Below are 26,838 nucleotides of genomic sequence, written 5' to 3'. Positions count from 1 at the left end.
CGCACTGACGAATAAATCTTTTTCGGCCACTTTTAGCGCGTTTTCAGCCAAACCATTTTGATACAGCGTAGATTAGGCGTTGCAGATACCGAAATGCGTGGTTTTCAAAAATAAATTTTTCTCACGATTTTCGCGATCTGATGCTCTCATCCCCTCATAGTTTAGCTAGTTTTAATTGTGTTTCGATGATACGAATTTCCGCTAATACGAATATTTTTCCTGACCCCGTGAGATTCGTATCATCGAGATTCCACTGTAAATCTTAATCCTTTCCTTGGGTGCTGAAGAACACCAAAATGGTTTTCCTTCGGTCTCATCTCATGCACTATCAAATTGTGACGCCTGCAACGCCATTGGCGGTAATCCTCATAATGCCTAGTTTCTGAAATGCCTTCAGTGCAACATTAAACTTGCTATCGCTTTCAATGCTCTGCCTTCGGGTGAAACAGCTAATTTTTATTCCTACATTATTAGCCATTTTACATACAAGATCCTTGCCCATACTTAAGCTTTCAATTCAGTAGTAGACAGCAGTGCAGGAGGCAAATTTGGTCAAGCTCAGCTGCGCTATTCCCCATTGCTTCTCTCGTGGAACACTTCTCTGCCTTACCTACCTAGCTGCTTGCCCTGCAAACATGCAGTTGCATAACACAAACACTGAACATAAGTGCAATAGGCATTTTACAAGATTACTAAGTAAGTCGCAAGCTAACAAGCCACATGATGACAGTACCTATGCAACTTTAACTCATTAAATCATTCCAGAACAAATATGCAGAGGGAAATAATGCTTCAACTCCACACTTCCATGGCAGCTTAACTTACCAGCTTGGTAGTCATACAGAGCCCGAGCCCTTAGTCCTGGATCACTGCTTTCCACAGTTGCCAGCTGCGCTTGGCTCAAGTCAGTGCTGTGTTCATCCACTACCTCAGCTGCACACACAGAGGCCCCAGCAGCTCCCCCGGCTGCACATAAAAATGAGTATGCAGAAGGCAAGTTTCTGAAAGGCTGCAAGCTGTCCAATCAGTGCATTTTCACAGGCTATATATACACTGTTTGAAAGAAACTCTAATTTCAATTGAGTCGTGGCCAATGTAATAGTACACAAGATTTTCTTCCATTACATCAGGTAAGTTGTGCAACATGCATTGATATGAATATATTTGTGGGAAAAGTGCATAACATCACATGGGCAATTTTCAATATAACAGACAAAAATGCTACATCTAACCATAGGTCAGCAAACTCGCTCATGAGTCAATTCGCTTAGTCACCTGCGAGTCTGACTGAACGTGATTCTTTGTTGGAGATAGTCAGGGCGAGTAAGAGTGGGCGTAAGTCTGGGTGAATCCCAGCGAATTGGCATTTGTGAGATTCTGGGTGAGTTCAAGTAAGTCTGAATTACATGTTATTCTCATTGTTTATGAGTCCCTTAAACTACATGTGAGGCTGAGTGCGCATATTCCTGGATGAATCTACAGGCAGGGTGTGGTAGAACAAGTATGTCTGAGCGACGTGAATAGAGTACTTGTTCATTACATCACATTTTACAGATGTAAGGTGCCACATTATACAATAAACTGTGCAGGCCTATTTTTGTGAAATGTAGATTGTAGTAAAGGTCTACATTTTGTATGCAGGTTGGCATGACAGGGGTAAGGATGATTTTATACTTTCTTTATTTGCTTCCAAGACTTTGAAGTCAGACTCCCTGCACCGCATTTCGCAGGTCTTAGGCTCATTTATGTGTACCCTTTCAAAAAAATGCATGTAGAAAATGTCGCTTCGTACCGCTCATGCTCCCGATGACATAATAAAAAGCAAAATGTGAATGCAGCACTAGTGATATGGATTACCATAGTAGCTCAATGCTTTTAGCTTGGCTTGATTCATTATGCCTGCTTAGCTAGCTAACATCACCCAAAATGGAGACTGATGAGGACAAACATGCATATCAAGTTCTCGAAACATGGCTCTCCCCTTAAGCTAAATCTTCCCTGAATGCACATAGGATTCTGGCATTATTAAATGAGTAGCCTTTTTATTTTTCTGAAGCTTTAAGCACATACATACATACATGACCCATGCTCTGTGGGCATGGTAGGGAAAGAGTTAAACAGCCTGGGAAATGTTGGAGAATTTTAGTTTAGCAATTAGCACAAAGGTATCAGCAAATTGTGGTTAACACAACCACTAGGTGACAAGCACCAGGCGATGTGGTTGTACACCACAGGAGACCTACTAAAAAGAACTCAAGACGAATTTCCCAAGAGACCTTTGATCAGCATACTGCTTGGGAGGACCACTGCCACAACTTGTTCATTGTTACCACATTTGTTTTGAAGCCTCACGGATCAAAACATATTGTGCAAGTACATTTTCTATAAAGTAATGACATGAAACACGAATGGATTCAGTTTTGAAGTGTTCAACGAAAGTATCAAACCAACCCTTGTATGTTACTGACTTATGGCTTGCAGTACTGCATGCCAGCAATTAAGTGCAACATGCTGTGAGCATAGTATTCTACTACCATGTTCACATCACTGTGTGAACACGGTAAATGGAACATATATTCACACCCCCCTATTGGGAAGTTGGCAGCATTGGACCGCCAGGCTCCTTTGATCTCGTATTTTCATTCGTAGCATTAGCTTCACATTTAGCTATAATTCTGTACACAGTAGCCCACGGTAATTCTTTCACATTACAAATTAAAGAAAAAGGCCCAAATCTCTCTTCTGTCATTTTTCAGACCAAGTCTATGGTACAATTATAAGTGCAGAGCCTTGGAAGAAAGCCCTGTCGCAAATGCCCGTTTATGCTTCTTCGTGAGCATCATCTACTCAGGTGCATATATTTTTGTGGCCTATTTCATATACAGGGTGTGTGAGGTATTTGAGGTACACAGCATCGAATAGCCATACACAATAACATTCTCATTCTATCTGTCTAGGTGCTTAACTTTGGCTTCACCAGCTCCTCTGTCATTTATGTAGCACATTTATTCCAGGGTGGCAACTTCCAACCTGACATAGGAGACGAAACCGCATGCAGTCTTAGTCGCCTTACACGCCAGGCATGGAGACTTGTTCAATGTGGCAAAATCCTTTGTTTTGTTTTTGGGATGAGACCAGATTGCATGACCACTGCTGATATGTGACGAAGAAAAATAAGCACTGCCAATGGTCAGATGTCATTCATGCTGTTGAGTGTCTCCAGCAGGCGGAAACCACCACGAGGGAGAGCCCTAAAAAGCCAATAATTGCCATTGACGAGTCATTTTAGGTTTCAGAGTCAATATTCAAGCTTTCTGTGCCCAATACATCAGCACCATTAGATTATATTCGCACTTGATGCAGCATCAAAGTTCCAACAAGTATTTATACCTGCCACACAGCTGTGTACGGGAAGCGTCACTAAGAGGAAGACTTACAAAGAGCCATGCAATGCTGAAAATTCACCAAAGGCTGTTATTGTGCACGCAGTGGCCAACATCAACAAGTACCATCTGATCAGAGCATACAGCCATAATCAAAGCCAAATTCAGTCAATCACTGGTGCTGAACATGAATTTTTTAACAGACTAAAGAAGCAGTGTCAAAGGAAACAATGTTAAAAAAAAAGTTGGAATGAAATATATCTAATCTTGTCTTAAGTATTGCTGGTATTCCTGCTGGTAACAGTGGTCGAACAAGGAATGTCGCTCGAACAACACGTTTTGTTTGACCACGGTTCAATCATTTTAGGGAACATGAGGCAATTCTGCATTTCTTTGCTGTTATATTATGGGGAGCCTCACTTATGAGTGCAAGTTTTCAGAACAAGAATAATAAGAAAGTAAAAAAAGCAATCATGGAGATGCCATGCAGTGTGGAAATAGGTGTAAGGGAAGATCTGATGAGTTGGCAAGACAAAACGGCACATCACGATAAGAAATGTCCAGCAGATTTTGGCATAGGTCGGCAGTGTGGGAGAAAATTCATTCACACTCACTCACCAAAATTTTTCCAGGCACCGCACTCACTCACGTTCACCTGCACTCACACTCACTGGAACTCACTCGCACTCACAGTCACTGGCACTCACACTCATTGGCACTCACTCGCAATCGCACTCACCTGCACTCACACACACTGGCACTCACTCGCACTCGTACTCACCTGCGCTCACACTCACTGGCACTCACTTGCACTCGCACTCACCTGCACTCACACACACTGGCACTCACTCGCACTCACCTCCACTCACACTCACAGGCACTCACTCACACTCACTGGCACTCACCTGCACTCACACTCACTGCACTCACACTCACTGACACTCACTCGCACTCGCCTGCACTCATACTCACTGGTACTCACTCACAGGCACTCACTCACTCGCATTCCCACTCACTTCCACTCACATTCACTGGCGCTCACTCGCTCTCACCTCCACTCACTCGGACTCACCTCCTCTCACACTCACTGCCACTCACACTCACTGGCACTCACCTTCCCTCACACTCACTGGCTCTCACTCACCTCCACTCGCACTCACTCGCATTCACCTCCACTCACTGGCACTCACCTCCTCTCACACTCACTGGCACTCACTCGCACTCACACTCACTGGCACTCACTCGCACTCGCACTCACACTCACACTCACTCACTCACTCGCACTCGCTCCACTCACTCACACTCACACTCACTGGCACTCACACTCCGCACTCGCTCACTGGCACTCACTCACGCACTCGCACTCACCTCACTGGCACTCACTCGCACTCACTCACACTCGCACTCGCACTCACACTCACTGCACTCACACTCACTGCATCCACTCACTGCACTCACTCGCTCACTCACTGGCACTCACTCCGCACACACTCACTGGCACTCACTCACACTCACTCACACTCACTGGCACTTCAACTCACACTCACTGGCACTCACTCACACTCACACTCACTCGCACTCACTCACTGGCACTCACACTCACTGGCACTCACTCGCACTCACACTCACTGGCACTCACTCGCACTTGCCTCCACTCACACTCACTGGCACTCACACTCGCTCAAACTCACTCACTGGCACTCACTCCGCTCACACTCACTGGCACTCACCTCTGCTCACACTCACTGGCACTCGCATCCACTCACTGGCACTCGCATCCACTCACTGGCACTCACTTCCACTCACAGGCACTCACTCACAGTCGCACTCACCTCCACTCACACTTACTGGCACTCACTCGCACTCACCTCCCCTCATACTCACTGACACTCACTCGCACTCAGACTCACTGGCACTCACACTCACTCGCACTCGCCTCCACTCACTGGCACTCACCTCCTCTCACACTCACTGGCACTCACTCGCACTCGCCTCCACTCACACTCACTCACTGGCACTCGCTTTAAACTCACACTCACTGGCACTCACCTCCGCTCACACTCACTGGCACTCACCTCCGCTCACACTCACTGGCACTCACCTCCGCTCACACTCACTGGCACTCACTCGCACTCGCATCCACTCACTGGCACTCACCTCCGCTCACACTCACTGGCACTCACTCGCACTTGCATCCACTCACCTCCTCTCACACTCACTGGCACTCGCCTCCACTCACACTCACTCGCTTCAAACTCACACTCACTGGCACACACCTCTGCTCACACTCACTGGCACTCACCTCCGCTCACACTCACTGGCACTCACTCGCACTCGCATCCACTCACTGGCACTCGCATCCACTCACTTCCACTCACCTCCACTCACACTTACTGGCACTCACTCGCACTCACCTCCACTCACACTCACTGACACTCACCTCCACTCACACTCACTCACTCGCTTCAAACTCGCACTCACTGGCACTCAACCTCCGCTCACACTCACTGGCACTCACTCGCACTCGCATCCACTCACTGGCACTCACCTCCTCTCACACTCACTCGCACTCACCTCCACTCACACTCACTCACTTCAAACTCACACTCACTGGCACTCACCTCCGCTCACTCACTGGCACTCGCATCCACTCACTGGCACTCACTTCCACTCACAGGCACTCACTCACACTCGCCTCCACTCACACTCACACTCACTGGCACTCACTCGCACTCGCCTCCACTCACACTCACTCACTCGCACTCGCTTCAAACTCACACTCACTGGCACTCACTCGCACTCGCATCCACTCACTGGCACTCACACTCACTGGCACTCACTCGCACTCGCCTCCACTCACACTCACTCGCTTCAAACTCACACTCACTGGCACTCACCTCCGCTCACACTTACTGGCACTCATTCACACACACCTGCGCTCACTGGCACTCGCCTCCACTCAGACTCACAGGCACTCACTCAGACTCATACTTACTGGCACTCACTCGCACTCGCATCCACTCACTGGCACTCACCTCCTCTCACACTCACTGACACTCACACTCACTCGCACTCGCCTCCACTCACTGGCACTCGCATCCACTCACAGGCACTCACTCACACTCACCTCCACTCACACTTACTGGCACTCACTCGCATTCACCTCCACTCACTGGCACTCACCTCCACTCACACTTACTGGCACTCATTCACACACACCTGCGCTCACTGGCACTCACTCACACTCATACTTACTGGCACTCACTCGCACTCGCATCCACTCACTGGCACTCACCTCCTCTCACACTCACTCACAATCACTGGCACTCACACTCACTGGCACTCACTCGCACTCGCCTCCACTCACACTCACTCATTCGCACTCGCTTCAAACTCACACTCACCTCTGCTCACACTCACTGGCACTCACCTCCGCTCACACTCACTGTCACTCACTCGCACTCCATCCACTCACTGGCACTCACCTCCTCTCACACTCACCTCCACTCACAATCACTCACTGGCACTCACCTCCGCTCACACTCACCTCCGCTCACACTCACTGGCACTCGCATCCACTCACTGGCACTCACTTCCACTCACTCACCTCCACTCACACTTACTGGCACTCATTCACACACACACACCTGCGCTCACTGGCACTCACTCGCACTCGCCTCCACTCAGACTCACAGGCACTCACCCACACTCATACTTACTGGCACTCACTCGCATTCACCTCCACTCACTGGCACTCACCTGCACTCACACTCACCTGCAATCACACTCACTGGCACTCACACTCACCTCCACTCACACTCACAGGCACTCACTCACACTCGCACTCACTTCCACTCACACTCACTGCGACTCACTCGCACTCACGCCTTTGAAATGAGTGCGAGTGAGTGAGTGCGCCGACCAATGGATTTTGGCGATGAATGCATCCCATAGCATGCCCTTAACAGTCATCAGCTGTAGTGGTGTACCTTGCAGAGCAAACCTAAGTTTTATTCAGGGGCAATGTGCTCAAGTGATTCCTTTCAGTGATATCTGCTTTGTTAGATTTCGTGTGACTATGCACAAGACGGGTTGAAGTAGACGGTCGATAGCACCTCTGGCACTGTATGAAGACAGCGAGCCTAACGCAGCACCAGAAACACTGTCAGATGCACACTACATCAACGTATCCAGTGCAGAATCATACAAAACCTAACCAAAGTGATCATATCTATGGAAGCGACTGTATGGTGGCTAGAGTAGCGACACCTTCTACTTGGTCAGACATTGACAACCACCATGACGATGCACCAAATTGCGGAGAGTAGGCAAAGAAAGCTTCACTTTAAAACTATTTCTTGGCTTTGCAAGCGAGCCTGTAATTCACAAGTACAGAGCAGTCACACCAAGAAGCAGACCTTTCAATTGCAAGGCATATGCATTTGTTTATAATAGAATTTCCTTTTTTAAATCTTGTGCTCCACACATTTCCATGGCCAGGAGTGCACACTGCATAGATGGCACATGCTGCCTACACCTATCACCCTCGCCCCAACTCTCATTCAAATTCCACCACACCTGCTATGTGGTTGCAGGCAAACAGGAAGCTCTAGAGTGGGAATGCAGCTAATACTGGCAGTAAGGAAGACAATAAGGACCATAAAGGCACACACCCTTTCATATAGACTCTTCCGGCTAAACCACTGGCTTGTTCGTTCTCAAATTTCGCACTGAAGTGGCATCACACGATGCATGCAGTTTATACCAAATTCTGGTAAATTACTCATTTGTTTCGTCCAGAATAAACCTGGAATTACACAACATTTGCAATGCCACATAAACAAACGTATGTTTTGCAGAACAGAATAATGGTTCTGTGCAATTGTTAGAGGGAAACAAGGGGTTATACGATGAGAGCGCTACCGTTCCATTGCTGCAAAATGCTGCAACACAGTCTGCATCACCGCAGACCATGTGTACTTCTGATTTATTCTCGATAAAATAGACAAGTAATGTACCCAAATGTGGTATTAAACTGCATGCACTGTGAAATGTCACCTCTCTGTAAAATGTGAACACAAATGAGCCAGTAGTTTAGTCGGAAGAGTCAAATATACCTGGCAGTCCTACTTAGGCTACATTTGGTACTTGCTTAGTTCAACAGATAATAGAGAGAAGCAAGGTGTAAAAGCTTGCATACCTTCCCAGCTCTGATTGTGAGTCTGCTCAGTCTCAGGCTCTGATCGAGTAGACTCTGTGTCCTGAAGCTGGTTGCGTGTGTATGTGAACTCAGCCGGAGGCGATGTGACAGCTGCATCCCGATTGTTCTGCACGGCATGCGGGCTAGCACATGCATCAGCCTGCAAATAACGAAGCCAAAACATGACACACAACTTAGGGTGAAGGTAAGTGACTGTCAGAAAAAAGGACAACACCTGCCTTTATCATTACATGCCAACATTAGAGGAGTACTGACAAGCAAATTTTGTGCCCCGCATTTTCTTGCTTCTTACGGTACGAAGCCAGAATTTCTCGAGAGTTCTACAAATAATTAGTTACAGCACATTTTATATGACACACTCAAAACACACACCAAGTGCTGCATGGCTTTAGATGTGGGAAAAAAACTATTCACACCACCGAAAGTAGAGGCAGTAGTAACGTGGTATCCCAAACAACAAACAATTCAAGGGCGTGTGCGTTAGCTAGGTGCGGTGGTTAAAGGCCATACAATGACTGTGTCACTAAAAGCTGCCAAAGTTTCCCTTCATTTCCCTTGGAAACGAAGGGAAACCCACTCTCCCCTCTTATCCCATCGAGTGACACCTTCTGGCACCATGGTCATACATAGTATGTATGTATGTAGGTGGTGTCCGGTCCCACAAGAGCAACACATCAGGTTTAAGTGACATGAACAGTCTCCCTTTTCATGTGCAAAAGGCACTGCACTTGGCATGCATATTGAACTGGTTGCATTAAAAAGTAACGTAATTATTTGCAGCGCTCTTGAGGAATTGAGGCTCCCTCGTGTAAATACTGGGTTATTAACAGTTACCTAACGAAGAAACAAAACAAGAACAAAAGAATTTGGTGGTACTCCTTTGACATGATAAAGCACTTCCACAACTTTCATCACATATACGTGGCCTCCCACAATGCATGAAAATTTGCTACAGCCAGTCTTGATTGCCAACTAACACATGGTGTCAGGACCCAGAGGTGACTAAAGCATGCTGGAACACAAGACTGCATCTGAGAATTGAATTTCAGATGCAAAAGACCACATCTGCATACCTCATCTCTACTCACAGCCTCATGCATGCATGGTAGTAGGCTAGGTCGTAATCTTAGTAGTGGGCCAGATCGGTTTTGATCGCGGGTCAACTCAATTTTTGAAGTGGGCAAAGTCAATTTTTTGGGTGTGGGCCAGGTCGGTTATCACTGACATTGAAACGTGACATCACCACTTCGTCATGCGCGTATTGGTACCATCAGATGTTTTTTGCTTCATGGGGCATATAATGCTTTCACATTAATATGTATATGGCAGTCACTTTGCAGCGTACACAAAGTAACCCATAGAAAGGCCAACTACGCATTACTTACTCTTGAGGCCGTGCTCCCATGATTAGTGTGTTTTGCAGATGCATGATTTTCAACACAAGCAGCTTGGGAGGCGTAGGTACCAGAGTACGTGGAGGGTTCAAACATGGCCTTTGCGTTGATGGTCCGCTGGGCAATCAGCGCCTGTGCTTCCTGCAGCCGAAAAAAACATTGCATATCCACGAAGTGAATGATGATTAGTGGGCGAAGCACCTGGGGATCATTCGGGTAACCGTGAATCCCCCGTACATTGCCCACTCGAACATGCAAATGAGTGACAACACATGTCTGCAGTATATAGAAAGTTGATTTATTGGTCGTATATGGTATTGAGGTGCAGACTTCGTTTTCCCTTCATTAAGACTGCCTTGTGATCAGTGCAGCAGCACGGCGACGCCGGCAAGCGGAACCAGAGGCGGCGAGAGCACGAGAAGCGGCGGCAAAACGCAGGAAGCGTTCTCCGGAACCGGATGCCGGCTTCCGGAAGATGTATGTATATATGTATATGTACATATGTATATATATATATATATATAAATATATATATACTGTACATGTGTACAGTATATACATCATGTGTATATATATATATATATATATATATATATATGTGTGTATATACATCGCTTATATAGCCCTTGTGCACCGCAGCACCCCTAGCGGTCTCCATGCAAACCAGAGCTGCGGACACCGGAGGACGACGAGGGACAAGGCTCGGCCCAAAGGTGCTTCGCCCCTAAAAAATTTCTCCCCTGCATTTGGCATTGCCATTCGCCAACACTGCACAGCAAACACTGTAATAACAGTAATCAATACAAGTTATAGTGTTTTGGCAGCAGCCATAATGATCCTTCAAATCGAGCCCTTGCATTAGCCTGCAGGCTCATTTGATGGCTGTGACTGAGCAGCCTTTCTCTTGTACACAAAGCATCACCATAGCAACAGTGACAGCAGGCACACAAGACGGTCATGCAGAAGAAAAGCCTTGCGAAGGCCACAAAGTTTTAGACCGTACTGGGCAGTATCGAATATACATGTATCTTAGATACTCTTTGGGTATCTTGTAACTGTATCATAAGTCTGGCAAGACATGTATGCAAAGCATCAGAGATTATTGGGGCCGTTTCTCAGCTGTTTCCTTCCACTATGCTGTTTGCAAACCATTACGGTACAGTACAGCGCACAAACCAAACCTGTCACTGGGCTCGCACTGACAAAACTCTTATCTTTCCTTCACGAGGTATGGAAGCGACGGTCCTGCTTCTATATTATCAGCGGAGCCCACTTATGCCATCAGTAATGCTTAGTTCTTTTAAACGAAGTTTGCAGTCCTGCAAGAGCACACTGAAACAACCACTCGAATATGCCATCAGCTTTGCACTCGGGCATCAAAGCTAGTGGTAAACACTCTTCTATACTTTCTTTACAATGAAGTCAGTGAAAATGTTCACATTTTCAAGAATACATGCCATTCGGGTTACTTAAGACTGAAATCAGGTAGGGGTTCAGATAAAAATTGAGGTTATGACAGATAGCATTGATTTTCAATTCAAATCTTTTAAAATGCATAAAAGGCACCCTGGACAATTTTCCATTTCTTTAATGCATGCATGTGCATCAAGAGCATTGATATTATAATCTTGGAGTTGACCACATTAAAAAAAAATTTTTTTTGCTAATGAATAAAGCAGAAACTGCATTATGTTCAAGCAGATGTCACCATCTTCAAGTGAAAACATACAGCTTCGGAATAAATCTGCTTAGAAAAGGATTGCAAAGCACTACCTCACTCCGCTGATTCCTCAAACTCTGCGACCGGTGTTTCCGTTCTTCTTCATCTTGCATGTCTTCTTGCAGCTGCTGCTCCTGCTCCAAGAAAATGCAAGGCAATGAACTCAAGGCATATTCACACACATGGAACATATTCACACACAAAAAAAGAAAGCTGAACTGACGGCACATACAATACACAATAGAAATAGAAACTCTAAATTTAAGATCATTGTACAGAAGATACACAGCTGCAGTTGCGAAGACACAAGCAAGTTTAATGCAAGACCATGTATTGTCATTGCCATCTTGGCAAAATAGTTGTGTCACTAACTGTATTGGTTGCAATAAGAAACAATCCTAACATTATTTTTTTTCCCATCACAAAGGATGACTGATGGAGTAGCACTTGACGACTATTTTCTGCAGCCTGACATTTACTTCATCCATGTTAGTCACATGGCACATGCATACCTGCCAACCTGTGAAATAAAGAATTTGTAAAAATCTCGTGGACACAACACTGGAAGATTAAGGGGGGAATAGCACACATTTTTCTTCTAGTATGCCCTGAGCACACATCTTTTGTGGGGCCCACATACGTACTTTATTAACAATTACAGTAGAGCTTCGTTCATACAATTTAGAAGGAAAAAAAAAAGGAAAAAAAAACATGAGAGAAAACACACTAATCAGGAAAACATACGATTTAAAGTAACTAAAAAATCTGACGACTCAACTGTACTTGACATCAATGTAATGCGAAGCGTTGCGTGTATAGTTGTGGCACGAGGCACGAGACGCCAACACACGTTGAGATGATGGGGCTCCAGCAGCCTGAGACGCGTTCTGTTGTTTTCCTATTGCATAGTGCTTTAAGACAATGTTGGGAAACCGAAACGTGACACTCTCATCACGCTGCCTACAGCAGGGAATGGCAGCGTGTTCGGGTTATCGCCTACTAAAAGTGTGCGGTACACTTCCAACGGCACTACACCCCACGTGCTGTAAAATAGATAGGTGAAGATGCTTATCGCAATAGGGCTGGTGGCGATAGGCATGCGACGAGCCGGGAGGAGATTTGCTGGTATTGGAATAAGAAACTGAGCGTGCGCTGGCATGTTCATGTGAGATGGGTGGGCGAGGCGAGTATTGCGGCGAAGCTGCCAGGGCGGGCGGCTACTGTTCTCGATCGAGCGTGAATTGCGCATTTTCTTGTTTACATGGGATCTAGAGACTGGAAAACATATCATACAATCGCAGTTTGGTGATATACATTGGTGCCAGAAGAACGTGTTTTCCACGAACATATGAAACGGTAAAAAATTTGCATTAAATCTATTGGGTTCTCTGTATTCTCGATTGCGAACGCTGGTGCCGGGAAATCGCATGTAACAGGATTGTATCAATGAGGTTCTACTGTATTTACCTTTAGACACAGCACACAAGCAGCAGCAACCTTGGAACAGCACAAACTGACAAACAACACATTGTTTTTAGATCACAGCAACTTTTTCAGCAACTCTGCTGTTGCCAATTACACCTGCTTCAGGAACTTTTTCCTTGAAGCAGGTACCCTTCTGGTGTCCTCTCACAATCAGAAATAGGACTACTATCAAGCAGAGCAGCGGAGTGGGGCCCTCCATTCCCACTCCATTCGGGGGAGTGGAAATTCCCATTAATTCCACTCCTTTTAACTCGGAATAGTGAGAGTTGGTCCATTCCCACTCCTGGAGTGGCTGAGCTGAACCATTCCATTCCTACAATTCCAGTAAATAAAACGCTTTCTGTATAATTGCTTACTACTTGTACCCTTGCATGCCTGGAAACTAAAAACATACTTTGGAAGTCCTAACAACGATACAAATAATGTAATGTAAAATTTTTTTTTTTCGCACAAGAAGCGTGTTTGTGGCCTGTAATTTGTGCAGCATGGTTTGCCTGTAATTTCTCTAATATCTGCTGTTTTAAAGCGAACCGTGGCTGGGTGCTGCTCTCTTGCCGGATAACTCATAGTCGTAGGATCGACCCTCGTTCCTCTAGCATAACTAGCGACGCCCTGGACTGAGGGCATTGATGCATTTAAAAAAATCATATAATAAAGTCTATAGCACAACAGCCCCATGCCATTAGGCCATAATCGCACGTACACTTCTATCGTGCCACTAGCTCTTTTGAGATGATCACCGCATGGGTCACATTGCGTAGTACGGTGCGTGAGAGCACATGCACAAGTACCAGCTTCTTTATAGCAAAGACGCAGGAACAAAAGAGGCAAATTTATAGCATTTGATTATCCGCTCCACGAATGCTTCGCTTCGTATCAATTCTAAGATGTGTGTGGGATCTGCACAAGTTTTTAAAAGAAGCCTTTTGTGAATTTTGGTTCTGCAAAAATCTATCTGCCTATGTGCTATGAAAAAGATCACATGACCTCAAAAGAAGCATTATGTGAATACTCTGATGGAAGAGTCTATGCCCGGTCAATACAGTATCCATACATAAGGAATCTTATGTCCCAACCACATCAATAAAATGTGTACTCAAGACAAGTACATGTGTAATAGGACTAGACAAAGAAATCCATATTAAATTATTACATAAATTTTACTGTCTTGCTTGTCCAATAGAGTCAACAAACATAAGTTAGCTCTTCAGGTTAGAAGTCCCAAATATATGATGTGACTGCAAGATATTATTCATTTCTTGCAATCAAAATATATCCATAGCATGTCAGTTTGTGGTGACAGCCTGAATTGTGATCTCCTGTTCTGAAGCCCTTACGTCTAAAAACATGAAAAGATTGAGCAAAGGCTCACTATCTAAACTTCTTGAAAACCACAATTTCAGAAGTGGTCTATAAATAAATTGGTCTAAATATTCTAGGCATTTTTAAGTCAAATTAGTCATGTTTACGCAGTTTTTCAATTTAGAATTAAGCCAAACATGACACTAATTTCTCACATCATGGTACACCGATTTTTCAAGTACGTGCTATTGTCTACAGCTGCCAACTTGTGACCTATGAAGTTAGCTTCACTTTAGCTGCAGATGCGTCAGGTGGCTCACCACCACAACACACGCTGCAACACAAGCAAGGCTTGCATTTTGAGGGGGAGGTGGGTCTATATATTTAGTACTACTTCACTTGGCTTGATAAAAATTATATGGTTTTTGTGCTTGTTTGCGCTGATTTCAAATATTAAAAGTGTTTTCATTTCAAACATACTATTCTTATGCTGATCATTGTTTTTGAAAATTTTTTTCATTAAGCTTTTAAAACAATCTGCCGCACACTTCTTGCCACACTAAATACCACAGCCTTCAACAAACATCAAGGAGTAAAACAAAGTTACTTTTATGGTTCTAGCCTTACTAAAAAAAAAAGTTACGAGCTTTTGAACTTAATGTCAGAAAGGGGCAAAAAAAGAAGTGCGAGACTTTCTTTTCTTGTTTAATTTGTAGTTTTGCATTGTGATGTCTCGGACTTTCCTTGCAATTACCCAGCATTGAGCTTCTAAACAAAACAAAAAATGGTAACAATCGGGTGTAAGGTAGCTGAGAAAAGCTCAGCGGAAGAATGAAGAATGGAGAAAAAAATGAAACTAAGAAAATTGCGAAAAACAAAATGCAATATATATTCGTGCCTATTTACAGATATGGGAATGCCTTATAACTATGCACATTAGAAGGCCCCTGGAGAGTAGTCTACATCACATTTTTGTTGATGTCGACGCTTGGCCGCTTGCAAGAATTAGCTGAGGCTGCCCGTTTGCTCTCAGATGCCACAATCCGACAAGAATCTTTTTCTTGAGCCCTTTGGACACTCCCTTCACTTGGGTCGTCTAGTTGCAGTTGTCAAAGGATTTGTCTGGAGGCTTCCTTCATCCCAGAATTGAACTGAACAACTGCTTCGGCAGCAGCTGTTTCCACGGCAATTAGTGAGGCATGCTTCTCTTTTGGCATCAGTGACCATATCACAAAATGTAACGTTTCATTTGCATTCTGCATCTTGCCCCTTGCACACTGTTTCAGAAATTGCGAGTTGGACAACTATTCCCAGAAATCTGTCATTTGTCCAAAACTCATTCACGTAAAGCAACATAAGAGGCCATTGTGTATGCCATGCATTCATTTAGATTATTCTGTCATATTTAGGAATAACATAAAAGTGGAATGCATTGATATGTTTTGTGGGGCTAGTGTTTTGTTTCACACCTACTGGCATATTAAAGGGCACCATTTTTTCCAGGACGCCTCTCTGACCTCCTGTTATCGCACTTTCTGGGTACTCGGCAGTGGGGCAAATAACACGGCATGCGTTCGAAACCACCGTAAACTCATTCACAACATTGTTTTTTGGCCTCCATCTTTGTGTTGTAATTCAAGTGTGCTCTTGCTAAAGTGAATCATATTTCTCGACAACTAGAAGTTGCTGTCTCATTCTTGTAACGCAGAAAGGTATACATGTCTTCACAAGTATATAAAGTGCAGAATACAGTGCTGTTTATAATTAATGCGGGAGACGTTGAACCCTATAGGTAGGTACTGAAAGAACCGGTAGAATAAATACAACATATTGGCCAAGTCTAGTTTAGTCCAAATGGCAAATTTAACGGTTTAGTTGGTCTCACTCAAAATCAACATTTGGCGTTCGAGGACTAGGTGACCATTCTATTGCAACTCCATTCTGGAATCTTCTGCTCCCATTCCATTCACATTCTATCTGTACGACTGGTGCCATCATTTCATTCCTATTTAATTCCGAGTGTTTAATAATGCGGCATAATGCAGGAATCAATTCAACTCCGGAGTTGCAACTTCGCAACTCTGCTTTCAAGAGTATGATGGCAGACCAACGAGTGGAACTTTTTCATGGACAGTAATTATTCTCATAAAGCTTTACAGAACACTAATAAAATTGCAGAATGAGCCTGAATTTGCAAACTTTACGGATAAGTTGGGAGAGTTGGCAGCTATGCGCATTTGCTGTATCAAAGCTTTCCTGTCACATGCTATCATGCTCATGAACTTAGCATGTTACCTTTCAAAAATGCCTTAAAACAAAGTGGAAAGACATCATGATCAGGGTTGTAGGTAACATGAAGTACCTTTTGATTTCTTCAACCAAACTGTATACATTTAATGCATTAAACAAATATGACGTTCAATGACTTTCGCCAATGATCACAGGATCAGGATGGACGCAAGTCTACTCACCCAAAGTTTTTTGTTCACTTTGTTGTGCGAAGAGTTCTGGGCATTCTTCTCTGCCTCCCGCATTTTATCTATCGAGAGCGATCGTTCCTTGAACCACTCCTCTCTTGCTCGAGCATCCTTCAACTGTGTGAACACAAGTCATCAGATATTGTAGTACTTCAACACCAATGTATATTAACACTTTATTGCTTTAAGGGAGTCATGATGCCATATTTTCACACTTGGGCCACTCTGAATGGCTCTATGTATTTTATTCCAACCACTCCATAGATAGTACACTGATCAATGAATCAACATTTAACTTCCCACTACTTGCAACCAGATATCTAACCTATGCTCTATCCACAAAGCATTCAATCACTATTATCACTCCTTGATTAATTCACCACCATGCATTAAAAGAAGGCCCATAGTTCAAAACAAAAATGCATTCGGCTGCATTCCTCCCAAAGGCAAGCTGTGAATGGACACTTCTCGTACGTAACACAGGAATTGTTGTCAACCCTACACATTATAAAGCTCTGCGAGCTAATTTGTTCAGTTCTATTATCTCCATAGCATTCCTTGGTTCATACTACGCAATGACTCTTTTCAATTTGATTTTGCGTGTCAACACTGACTTGCAAAATTCCATGCCATTGCTGGCATTGGCCACTGAGCACGAAGGATGATAAGGGAGGAATGGAATGTGAGAAAAAGAACTGTTTTAAAATGTGGGCCCAGTTTCTTTTCTTCTATTGCTCAAACACATCCTGTTGTTTTGTACTATCTGTTACTATGTACAGCAGTAAACTAAGACATGTGATATTTTTTGTTAATTAGGGAGAAACATCTGCCAACATCTAACAAATATATTGTTATTTTTTCGGTTTGTATGTGCAAGGAAACACCTAAATAACATGAAGACCACTTGCTTCATACTGGTAGCCTTTCTTATTCCATGGCAGCCTTTGCTTTCGTTCCCCAGTTTGAAGTTTTCTAAGTGTGCTCAAAATCATTAAAGAATGGTATATCTAGAATAAAAACATAATAGCTTTTATTATTTATAAATGCCATATACAGTCATATCTCGATATAACGAAGTCGGTAAAATCGGCAATTTGCTTTATTATTGAAATTTGACTTTTTATGTAAAAAGTAGTCACCGATGGATTTTACTTACACGGAAGGGACGACAAAATTTTTAGAATTATTGGGCAATTGGAAAAAGCAAATAACTTTCGAGAAAAAAAAATCATTTTGTTGAATTTGAGAGTCGGCGACGATTGATATGGTTTCATGCCATGTGGACAATATCTTCACATCGGCAGTACGCAGCAAAGCCAGCCACGCTTTCACATCCACTCCGGCCTCACGGCAGATAGTGTCTGCCTGCATTGACGATGAAAAGCGTCGGCAGCAGGGAGCGAATGCATCTGCCTCACACTTCAACACGTCTTCAAAACTCGAGATCAATCAACTTCCAGTACTAAACGCGTGGAGAACTCAGTGCACATTGATGCCACGCCATCTTGGCAAGCCAACTCTTTGCACATGCGACCAATCACCTCTAAAACAGGGCGTGCGGACTGTATGTGCGCTCAGCCGCACTGACAGCCATGGGCCGCTGTGGGCAACTCCACCAACCTGCCCACTCAGTTCTGCTTACCCCCCCCCCGCCACCATTGCGCGACCTTGATCGCGTTACCAAGAGCTTGCTCCCCCCCCCCCTCGCTTATTTCCTATATCTCCCGTAAAAGGAAGATGATGCTCATCAAGCCACCATCCTTCTGGGCTCACCCTCATGCGCTTCTACTCGCACCAAAAGCATACAGACACAGGGAGCGATAGGATCTTATCGCACTTGAACTTTATACGGAACATGACGCTGCTCCACTTCGGCGGCTGGGCCCGATTTGAAAGGTGCGTTCGCCAACAGCCACTTGTAATTCAACCATTTCACCACCTGTGTCCACTAATATTTTCAATTATTGTCTCAGTATTGCTTCACAGAGGCAGTGAAATTTGGTTATATTGAAATCGTGCATAAACACACTTTGTTATATTGAAGTTCTAAATACATGATGTTCAATGGACAAGAACTTATAAAAACCTAAATACTTCAGTATATTGAGAATTTCGCTATATTGAAGTTCATTATATTGAGGCCCCCCCCCCCTTATCTGTATTTCTCTTTTTCAATCACATCTTTGTTTCTCAATTCTGTGTTACTAATGATGGCCCTATGGGTGCTCCGTTCTATGATGCTGTAACACTCTGAGGGAACAATTAACAAAATGAAATTCTGGATGGGTGGCAGTTTGGGCTAGTTAGTATTCCATCGTCTGAAACGTTTAAAAGCAAAAATGAAGACGGGACGACAAGAAACACAGACAAGCGCTTGTCTGTGTTTCTTGTTGTCCTGTCTTCGTTTGTGCCCCCCCCCCCTTTTAAACTCATTAGAAATTCTGGAGTTCCTTCATATGTAAAAATACTACCAAAAGGCAAAATTTCCAATTTTAGCTCTAAAAAGTGCTCCAAAACCACACATGAATGATGGCATTTCTTTCGTTTTTTTATTGTAGTATTTTGAATTTCCATTTTCCTTTCCTAGCTCCTCAGCATAGAATATGCATCTGGGAGTATTGCTAAGCACTGGAATGCACACACTGCTTTGGCTATAGCCTAAGCAAAATTTAGACAAAGTATCCCAACGTTTCTTTCTTCTTTTCAAGACCTAACTACACAAGCAAAAAGAGGGAAAAAACAAGGAAGAGCATTTCAATAGTGTGTGAAAGCTGTGTTCAACCATTAATACTACACCAGTGTGAACGCATACCATGGAAAGAGGTATTAGTGACAAGAATCACTTAGTGAACTTAAGAAAACAATGTGAATGAATAAGAGAAGCCTGTAAAAATGAACAAGCATCAGCGAATCAGATTAATTGCATTTACAAAAATAAATACTGAAACATGCAGTAAATATAAATGCAGGAGAACAAATGACTATAACTGCCAAGCAATGCAGCTGTCTTGACTGCTGTTCTTTAAAGGACCTACATGGCAAATCTACACAATGTGGGAGCGCTGCTTTTCTTTAGAATGTTCATGCTGCTACTTGCCTCACGCTCTTTCACTTCCTCAGCCAGACGATTTCGAGTTGCCTCAGCTTTAAGCTTTTCTTCCTCAATGCGTTTCTTCTCTTCCTCCTAGCAAAAAAATGAAAAAGGGGTTGATGGAGGCCACAGCAAGCTTCACACCAAAGCCCTGCAGATCCACACATTTCACAGCTGCTCAGAGTCAAACAAAAGGTCCCTAAACAAGAAACACAGATTGCAAACAGCAGCTATGAGCCCTCAACTCCTTGGTACAACTAGAGCACCCCACGTGACCTTGAGAACTCTGGCTTTTCTGCAGAACTTTGACAGAACACCAGAGCCACTTGAAAAAAGGGTGAAACCCAGACAAGTATACCCAAGATTCTTTCAATCTTGCAACACAATTTTCTATTCATCTGCCAAGCAACATATCTAACCTACATTTTATCTATTCTGATTCTTCGCTACAGTAGAGCAGGATTCTTAAAGAGGCCCTGAACCCGCCCTCGGGCTTGGTGAAAAAACGCATTCTGCGGATAGCATACACTGTGAGAATCTCTGCCAAATTTTACACTCACGCGTGGCGCTCACAAGTTATGCGTGGTCGCCTTTTTCTCAAACACTCTCTTTTCAACAGAGGCCTTCTCCTCACCCTTTCGCGGCTGCCCCTTGACATCAGCAGGCAGATTCCCATAGAGCGCTGCGAATGGCCAATAGCTGACATCAATCAAGAAGCATGTTTGAATCAGTGCACTTCTTCCTACTGTTACTGTGTATATTTACTGACGCAGCTTACTAAACAGGCTAAAGTAAGCAAAATCTGTATTTTGAATTTTTGACAAGAATCAGGTACTTCCGGAAGCCGACTATCATCTGTTCACGCTCGGCCGTCCCCGCCCATGCAGGAATGAAACTTTGGCCACACTGCTTATCGGTGTAGCCGTTGGTTCTAGCTAATTTTGATTAGTTTTGTACACTCAATCAGCCTCGAACCACGCGTACAGTTGCCAGCACACACTCACTCCTGGCTAGACGCCTTGGAAGACAAAGCTTCATAGTGAGCTATCGACAGCACTCTGAAATGCACAACTTTGGATGTGGCGACTATACATCAGTCAAGCTGATGCAGCACAAAGCCAGTCTGCACCACATAGCACAGCCAGACTGGAGCACATGAGCATGAGTGCGCACTCTGGCCCCGTCATGCACATAGCAAACACACTACAGTTGCATGTTGCTGCAATGTTGCTGCATCTGTTACGTAGCGGCGAGGTGCCATGACAAGTCCACTTGCTGAGGACAACCACGTGCTCCGAGTGGTCTCTGTGGGTGACGTGGCTCCAGGCGCATAGCACGCCTGCCCGAACGTCAACATACATCCGACTGGAACAGGCCGTCTGCTTCCCGAGTTGCACACCTTCAAGGCTGTGCCACCACCATGGTCGTTACATTAGGAATCCTTTCAACGAAAGTCCGCAGTATGGCACCCATTGCTTACCCGGTGTGGGCGCTGCCGACGTACTCGCACCAGCAAACACAAAGACGACGTTTAGTTCGACCCGCCGAAATTGTGTGATTGCCATAGAAATAAGTGCAAAAGGAAATGTGCTACTCATGCCACTCCTTGCGAGAAAACACAGCTGCGAGTAGCCATCTAACACAGCAAAGGGATGAGACTGCGAATTCAAACGTAAGTTGAGCAATAGCCTCCGAGTTTGGCATGCCGTAGGCACCAAAATCTGTAGTGGCGTCTACGTGAACATTTAAAATCAAATTTGAACTGCACGCAATGGTGACGTTCAGTAGACGGAACGTTGTGGGCACGCCCCGCCCCACTCTGCCCTAGCCGTCACAGTGCAGCGCGTTGAAGAAGTGGGAGCACCGCGAAGGGGTTCAAAGGAGATCTTTGATTGCCAATAACTCCACTTCAGCTGAATGCATTGAAGTCTTTTTTCCTGCAAAGTACTTCTGAAATAGTCTATTTTAACTGAAAATGCATTTCTCGACTTCAATAAAAAGTTTTCAAGGCCTCTTTAAATGTACCTCATGTACACTCTTCACTTTACCCAAGTATACACAAAACGAATTCCATCATTTGGCTCATTCAGGACATTTTCCAATGAGGAAGTCCTATTCAACAATGTAAAGACTACTTGTTAGTTTGTCTAAAACGGCTCATCGAGTAGTAGTTAGAACCAAACTTGAACTCAAGTGCAACTATGAATGAACAAAGGCAGTCGACTTAATCCCTAACTCATAAGTGCTGTTTATGCTAAATAACAAAACAGGCCTTGCAGGACAAACCCAATTTGCCCCAACATGGTCATAAATGCACATAGACCTCCTGATGGCAATCAGTACACCCACCCAAACTATTTGCACTCCCAGATCAAATCCCATGCAAAGGTCAGATCATAGTGTTTCTGTTCTTACTTAAAGCAGCAAATGTGGCCAGACAGAAATAGTACAGCACATGCTTTTGACCTGCACGCCAATCCCCTTTGTTAACCCCACAAAGCCCAAACACCATTCCACACCAAAGAAAACTAAAACAACTTGTTTTCCTTTGTTTCTGTCCATCGAGAGGCCATTTATATATATTTTAAATATTGTTTGATTTATGGATTAATTATGAATTGATTTGCCGGGCTATCCACAAGTGAAACTTCGCTTCAGCATGTGAAAAAACACTTCTAGGGTGGTTGGCACTAAGTTTCCCTCGCTTAAATCAGCATTTTGAGGAGCTAAACTTGGCAAATGAAAAATAATACCTAGGGCATAGTATATTTAATTATTTGCAAAACATTAAATATTTATTCAAGCAGAGGCCATTGTGGTGTAAAAGTCCGTCTTTGCTAAAGGCATGTTCACTTAGGAGAAATCCGGTGACTTGGCCCCAGTATCCCAGGTATCTGCCCACAAGTTTGCAACCATATACACAGGTGGTCCACTTAAGTTCCCAGAAAGCTTTTCTTGCACACTGCAAGACAAAACTGAGCGGAATATCATAGCATATTCTGCTTGTGAATATCAGGAAACTACTGCTACATGTGGGATGCCTTCTCAGTGATTGTGCCTTAAGGACTGAAGGCTTTCAATTCCCAAACTTCTACATGTGTCCTTGCTAAAATTATTTACATGTTAATTAAATAATTCATTAATATTATGACACAATGACTAATGTTCAAACACCACATGGAGCCTCAAGAGAAACAACTTGAACTGACGAGAGATTGTGACAGCATCGCAGACCAGATTTAAATTTTACATGAACTTCATACTGTTAGAAATAAAACCCACTGTCATCGTTTTAAACTGGCCAGACCTGTGCAACTTTTATAAAACAAATTGTAAAGTGTGCTTGCTACGTGCAAGCACACTTTACATTTTGTTTACAGATTTCACAGTACACATGCATCACATGCGTATACGTAAGTTTGGCCACATTTGCCTATTAAAAGCCAACACCGAGATGTATACAGGGTGTTTCACGTAACTTGGGCTAAACGTTAAAAATATGCAAATGCCACGTAGACAGACCGAACCAAGGTAATATTGCTTGCTATCACTTGAAGATATTCAGATTATTTTTTGCATTCTGCCTAATTAGAGAATTAGTCTTAATTAATCAACTTCTGAAATATTATAAGTAGATGAAAAAGTGTCAATGAGAAAATTGTAGAGTAACACGAAAAACTCCTGAAAGCTGGTTCTGTAGCTTAGTAAGTGCTACATAAAAGTGTTTTTCCAAGTGTGAAAGAAGCCCGCAAATAACACAAAGTGCCTCAAGTAGCCAGTTGGGCGGCAATTTTGCATGTATTCGCAAGCTTCTTTCACGCCTGGAAAACACTTTTACGTAGCACGTATTGAGCAACAGAATGCTGTATCGGGAGTTTTTTATGTTGCTCTACAATTTTCTCATTGACACTTTTTGATCTACTTATATTTGAGAAGCTGATTAATTAGGACTAATTATGTAATTATGCGGAATCAAAAAAATAATCTGAGTATCTCTAAGCGACGGCAAACAACATTACCTTGGTTCTGTCCCACTACGAAGCATTAGCATATTTTTTAAGTTTGGCCCAAGTTAAGCGAAATACCCTTTATATGGCACCAGCCAATAAAGGCATTCCTCCCTTACTGCTACTGCAGTAAATCAGTTCTGTTCGAAGGTGACTAAGGAAATGCATTAGTAGCCGTGGCAGCATAAATTTCCAACAAGTCGTATTTGTGCAAAGGCTTCAGAAATTGTTTGTGCTGCTTTGGAAAAATTACCAACATGCAGCAAGTTGATTTTTCACCCAAATAACTTTGAAAGAAGTGCTGCTTTGTTTTCACTCAAATTTCACAAAAAGATTTGGTCAGCATCATTTGAAAAAATACCTGCCATTGTTGTTTACTTGTCAATGGACAGACAGACCAGTCCACTTCTCCAACAGCAAGTGAACATACAACAGCGGTTTTACATTTTTTTTTTTTTTACGCACGAACCAAGCAAGAAAAGATGGCAAGTGTTTTATTGAACAATGTGGACCAAGAAATCTAGGACAAGAATGTAGGCTACTTCATTGCGTAAAGCTATGCATGAACATTCCATAAACAAAAGTTTCCACGATATGATGTACACACTGCACAGAAGGTTAATGTATTTTTCCCTGATGTACCCAAACCATGTGTCACTGATGTCAGGTGGCAAAAAACAAAGAATATAGAATGAGTGAAGCAGTAAACACAGGGGGTCCACCAAGTCACATGTCAGAAAGCAAACGATACTACACCTGTTCCTTCATCCAAAACTTTTCTCTCTCTGTCGTAGATATCTCCCTGGCTGGTTGTATGCGCTTGTAGACACTTCCCTAGACAAAAAGAATGAAATGCAGTGACATACTATCACAAATGGTAATTCACTGATTGATGAAACTTAACATCCCAAAACAACACAAGGGCTATGAAAGAGGCTGCAGTGCAGGACTCCTGGGTTAGTTTTAACACAGAATTCTTCAATGTGCGCCTAAATCTATGTACATAAAGTTTTCTGCATTCTATCCCCATACCCATCGGAATGCAGCCCCGTGACCAGAAATTGAGCCGGTGATCAGCAACAAAATGCTATATCCACTGAGCCACCGTAGTAGGTACATAACTTATTGAAAATGAAGGTTCGTGTTAACTTACAATTGGTCTAGAGCTCTCTGTTGGGTCAGAGCGTTCCCTAAGGTTGAAGGAAGACACAGTGCACTTAGAAAGCTTGTCCAGTATGAGTGAAGGATCCACATCATCCTCATTTCTTGCTGTGATTGTGATGTGTGCACCCTGTTAGAACGGAATGCAGTAAGAATTATTAAATTCTGGGGTTTTACATGCCCTAACCACGATCTGATTATGAGGCACGCCGTAGTGGGGGACTCCGGATTAATTTGGACCACCTAGGGTTCTTTAACATGCACCCAATGTACAGTACGATACAGGGACATGTTTGCATTTCGCCCCCATCAAAATGCAGCCGCCACAGCCGGGATTTGATCCTGTGACCTTGTGCTTAGCAGCACCACGCCAAAGTCACTAAGTAAGCTTGGCGGGTTGCAGTTAGAATGCAATCACATGATGAATACAATAAACAAAATGTGTGAATTATTACACTTACTGTGATTGACAAGGCTGTTTCTAGCATGCGATATGTACACAGTTCAGCAAAAATTCCAGCACTTTCCGTAAATCCGTTGTACAAAAGTCACTCAGCACATTTTCTTTATTTTCATCCTATTTTGACATTCGGTACTTATCTGCGCTTCTTCTATTGCAATCTTTCATTCATTCTTGCTTTCTGGCTGCAATGGAGGTCTACAATGAGGGACTCATGCCACCAAAATTTCCTGAAGGCTTCCGATTCAAAACAAAACCAACTACGAACATGTGCTGCACCCTGTACATCTGTATCCGAAGAGGAAGTTCCCACAAGGTTCATTATACACAGTCAATGTCCGCTTAACCAGCAGGTGACAAATCTCCACTTTGACTAACCACCTCAATTTTTGTAAGACAGGAGCATAAACAACAGAGGTAAGAGGTATGTAAATATGTGAGACTTTTGAAACACTAATTAATGTATGGTGTCATTGCGTTCAGAAGCTGTGGAATCACTTACGAGGGATGCAGTAGCGGAGCATTCCGGATTGATTTTTACAGCCTGGAGTTTCTTAATTTGCACATTAATGTAAGTACACAAGCATTTTCTGTGTTCCACCCCAATGAGAAGGTACCCACCATATTCGACAACAGAACCTGCGATTATATGCTCAGCAAAAGAATGCCACTGCTACTGAGCCACTGTGGCAGGCACATGTGGTCACAAACATCACAGAATGTTAACATATGGATACATACCCGAAAAAAGTTGCTAATATCCATAAAGTGATTTGCACAGCAGCCTTTCTTTACTAATGGTGCTCCTTCACCTTGCTGCAAAAATTCAAAACGCATGGTTTAACAATTAACAGAAGTTGTGTGCAGGTATACATGCAAGCCAAGAAGTGTTTAAGGTTGGGATGCCTCGCACTTCAACGAGGGTGTTGGCAATGAGTACAGCAGAAGCAGGTTACTAAAAAGTTGACTCAGTGCTTACTGAATCTATTGCTGAGATATCCACTACATACCAACATATCACACTATATTTTGCATGTTCCCAACGGCAAATAACGGTTACTATTTCCTGCATAAACATAGCATGAGCGCAGTACAAAAGACACTGACCTCATAAGCCCGCCTTAACTGTACGCAACA

General features: G+C 43.6%; 1 protein-coding gene across 1 annotated transcript in view; it reads right to left on the bottom strand.

The window, feature by feature from the left end:
* LOC119457224 (drebrin-like protein) overlaps positions 1 to 26,838 on the bottom strand; it is a 32,802-nt gene that overhangs the window by 5,174 nt on the left and 790 nt on the right. Inside the window, exons 4-12 of the mRNA XM_037718949.2 lie at positions 26,443 to 26,517; positions 25,234 to 25,371; positions 24,837 to 24,914; positions 20,080 to 20,166; positions 16,977 to 17,099; positions 11,772 to 11,852; positions 9,990 to 10,139; positions 8,584 to 8,743; positions 826 to 966 (exon numbers count right to left, since the gene is read on the bottom strand). Coding sequence (XP_037574877.1) covers positions 826 to 966; positions 8,584 to 8,743; positions 9,990 to 10,139; positions 11,772 to 11,852; positions 16,977 to 17,099; positions 20,080 to 20,166; positions 24,837 to 24,914; positions 25,234 to 25,371; positions 26,443 to 26,517 — 1,033 coding nt within the window. The remainder of the gene's footprint in view (positions 1 to 825; positions 967 to 8,583; positions 8,744 to 9,989; positions 10,140 to 11,771; positions 11,853 to 16,976; positions 17,100 to 20,079; positions 20,167 to 24,836; positions 24,915 to 25,233; positions 25,372 to 26,442; positions 26,518 to 26,838) is intronic.

Source organism: Dermacentor silvarum, chromosome 1, assembly GCF_013339745.2.
Source record: "Dermacentor silvarum isolate Dsil-2018 chromosome 1, BIME_Dsil_1.4, whole genome shotgun sequence".
NCBI lineage: Eukaryota > Metazoa > Arthropoda > Arachnida > Ixodida > Ixodidae > Dermacentor > Dermacentor silvarum.
This window is presented reverse-complemented; position numbering and strand designations above follow the sequence as displayed.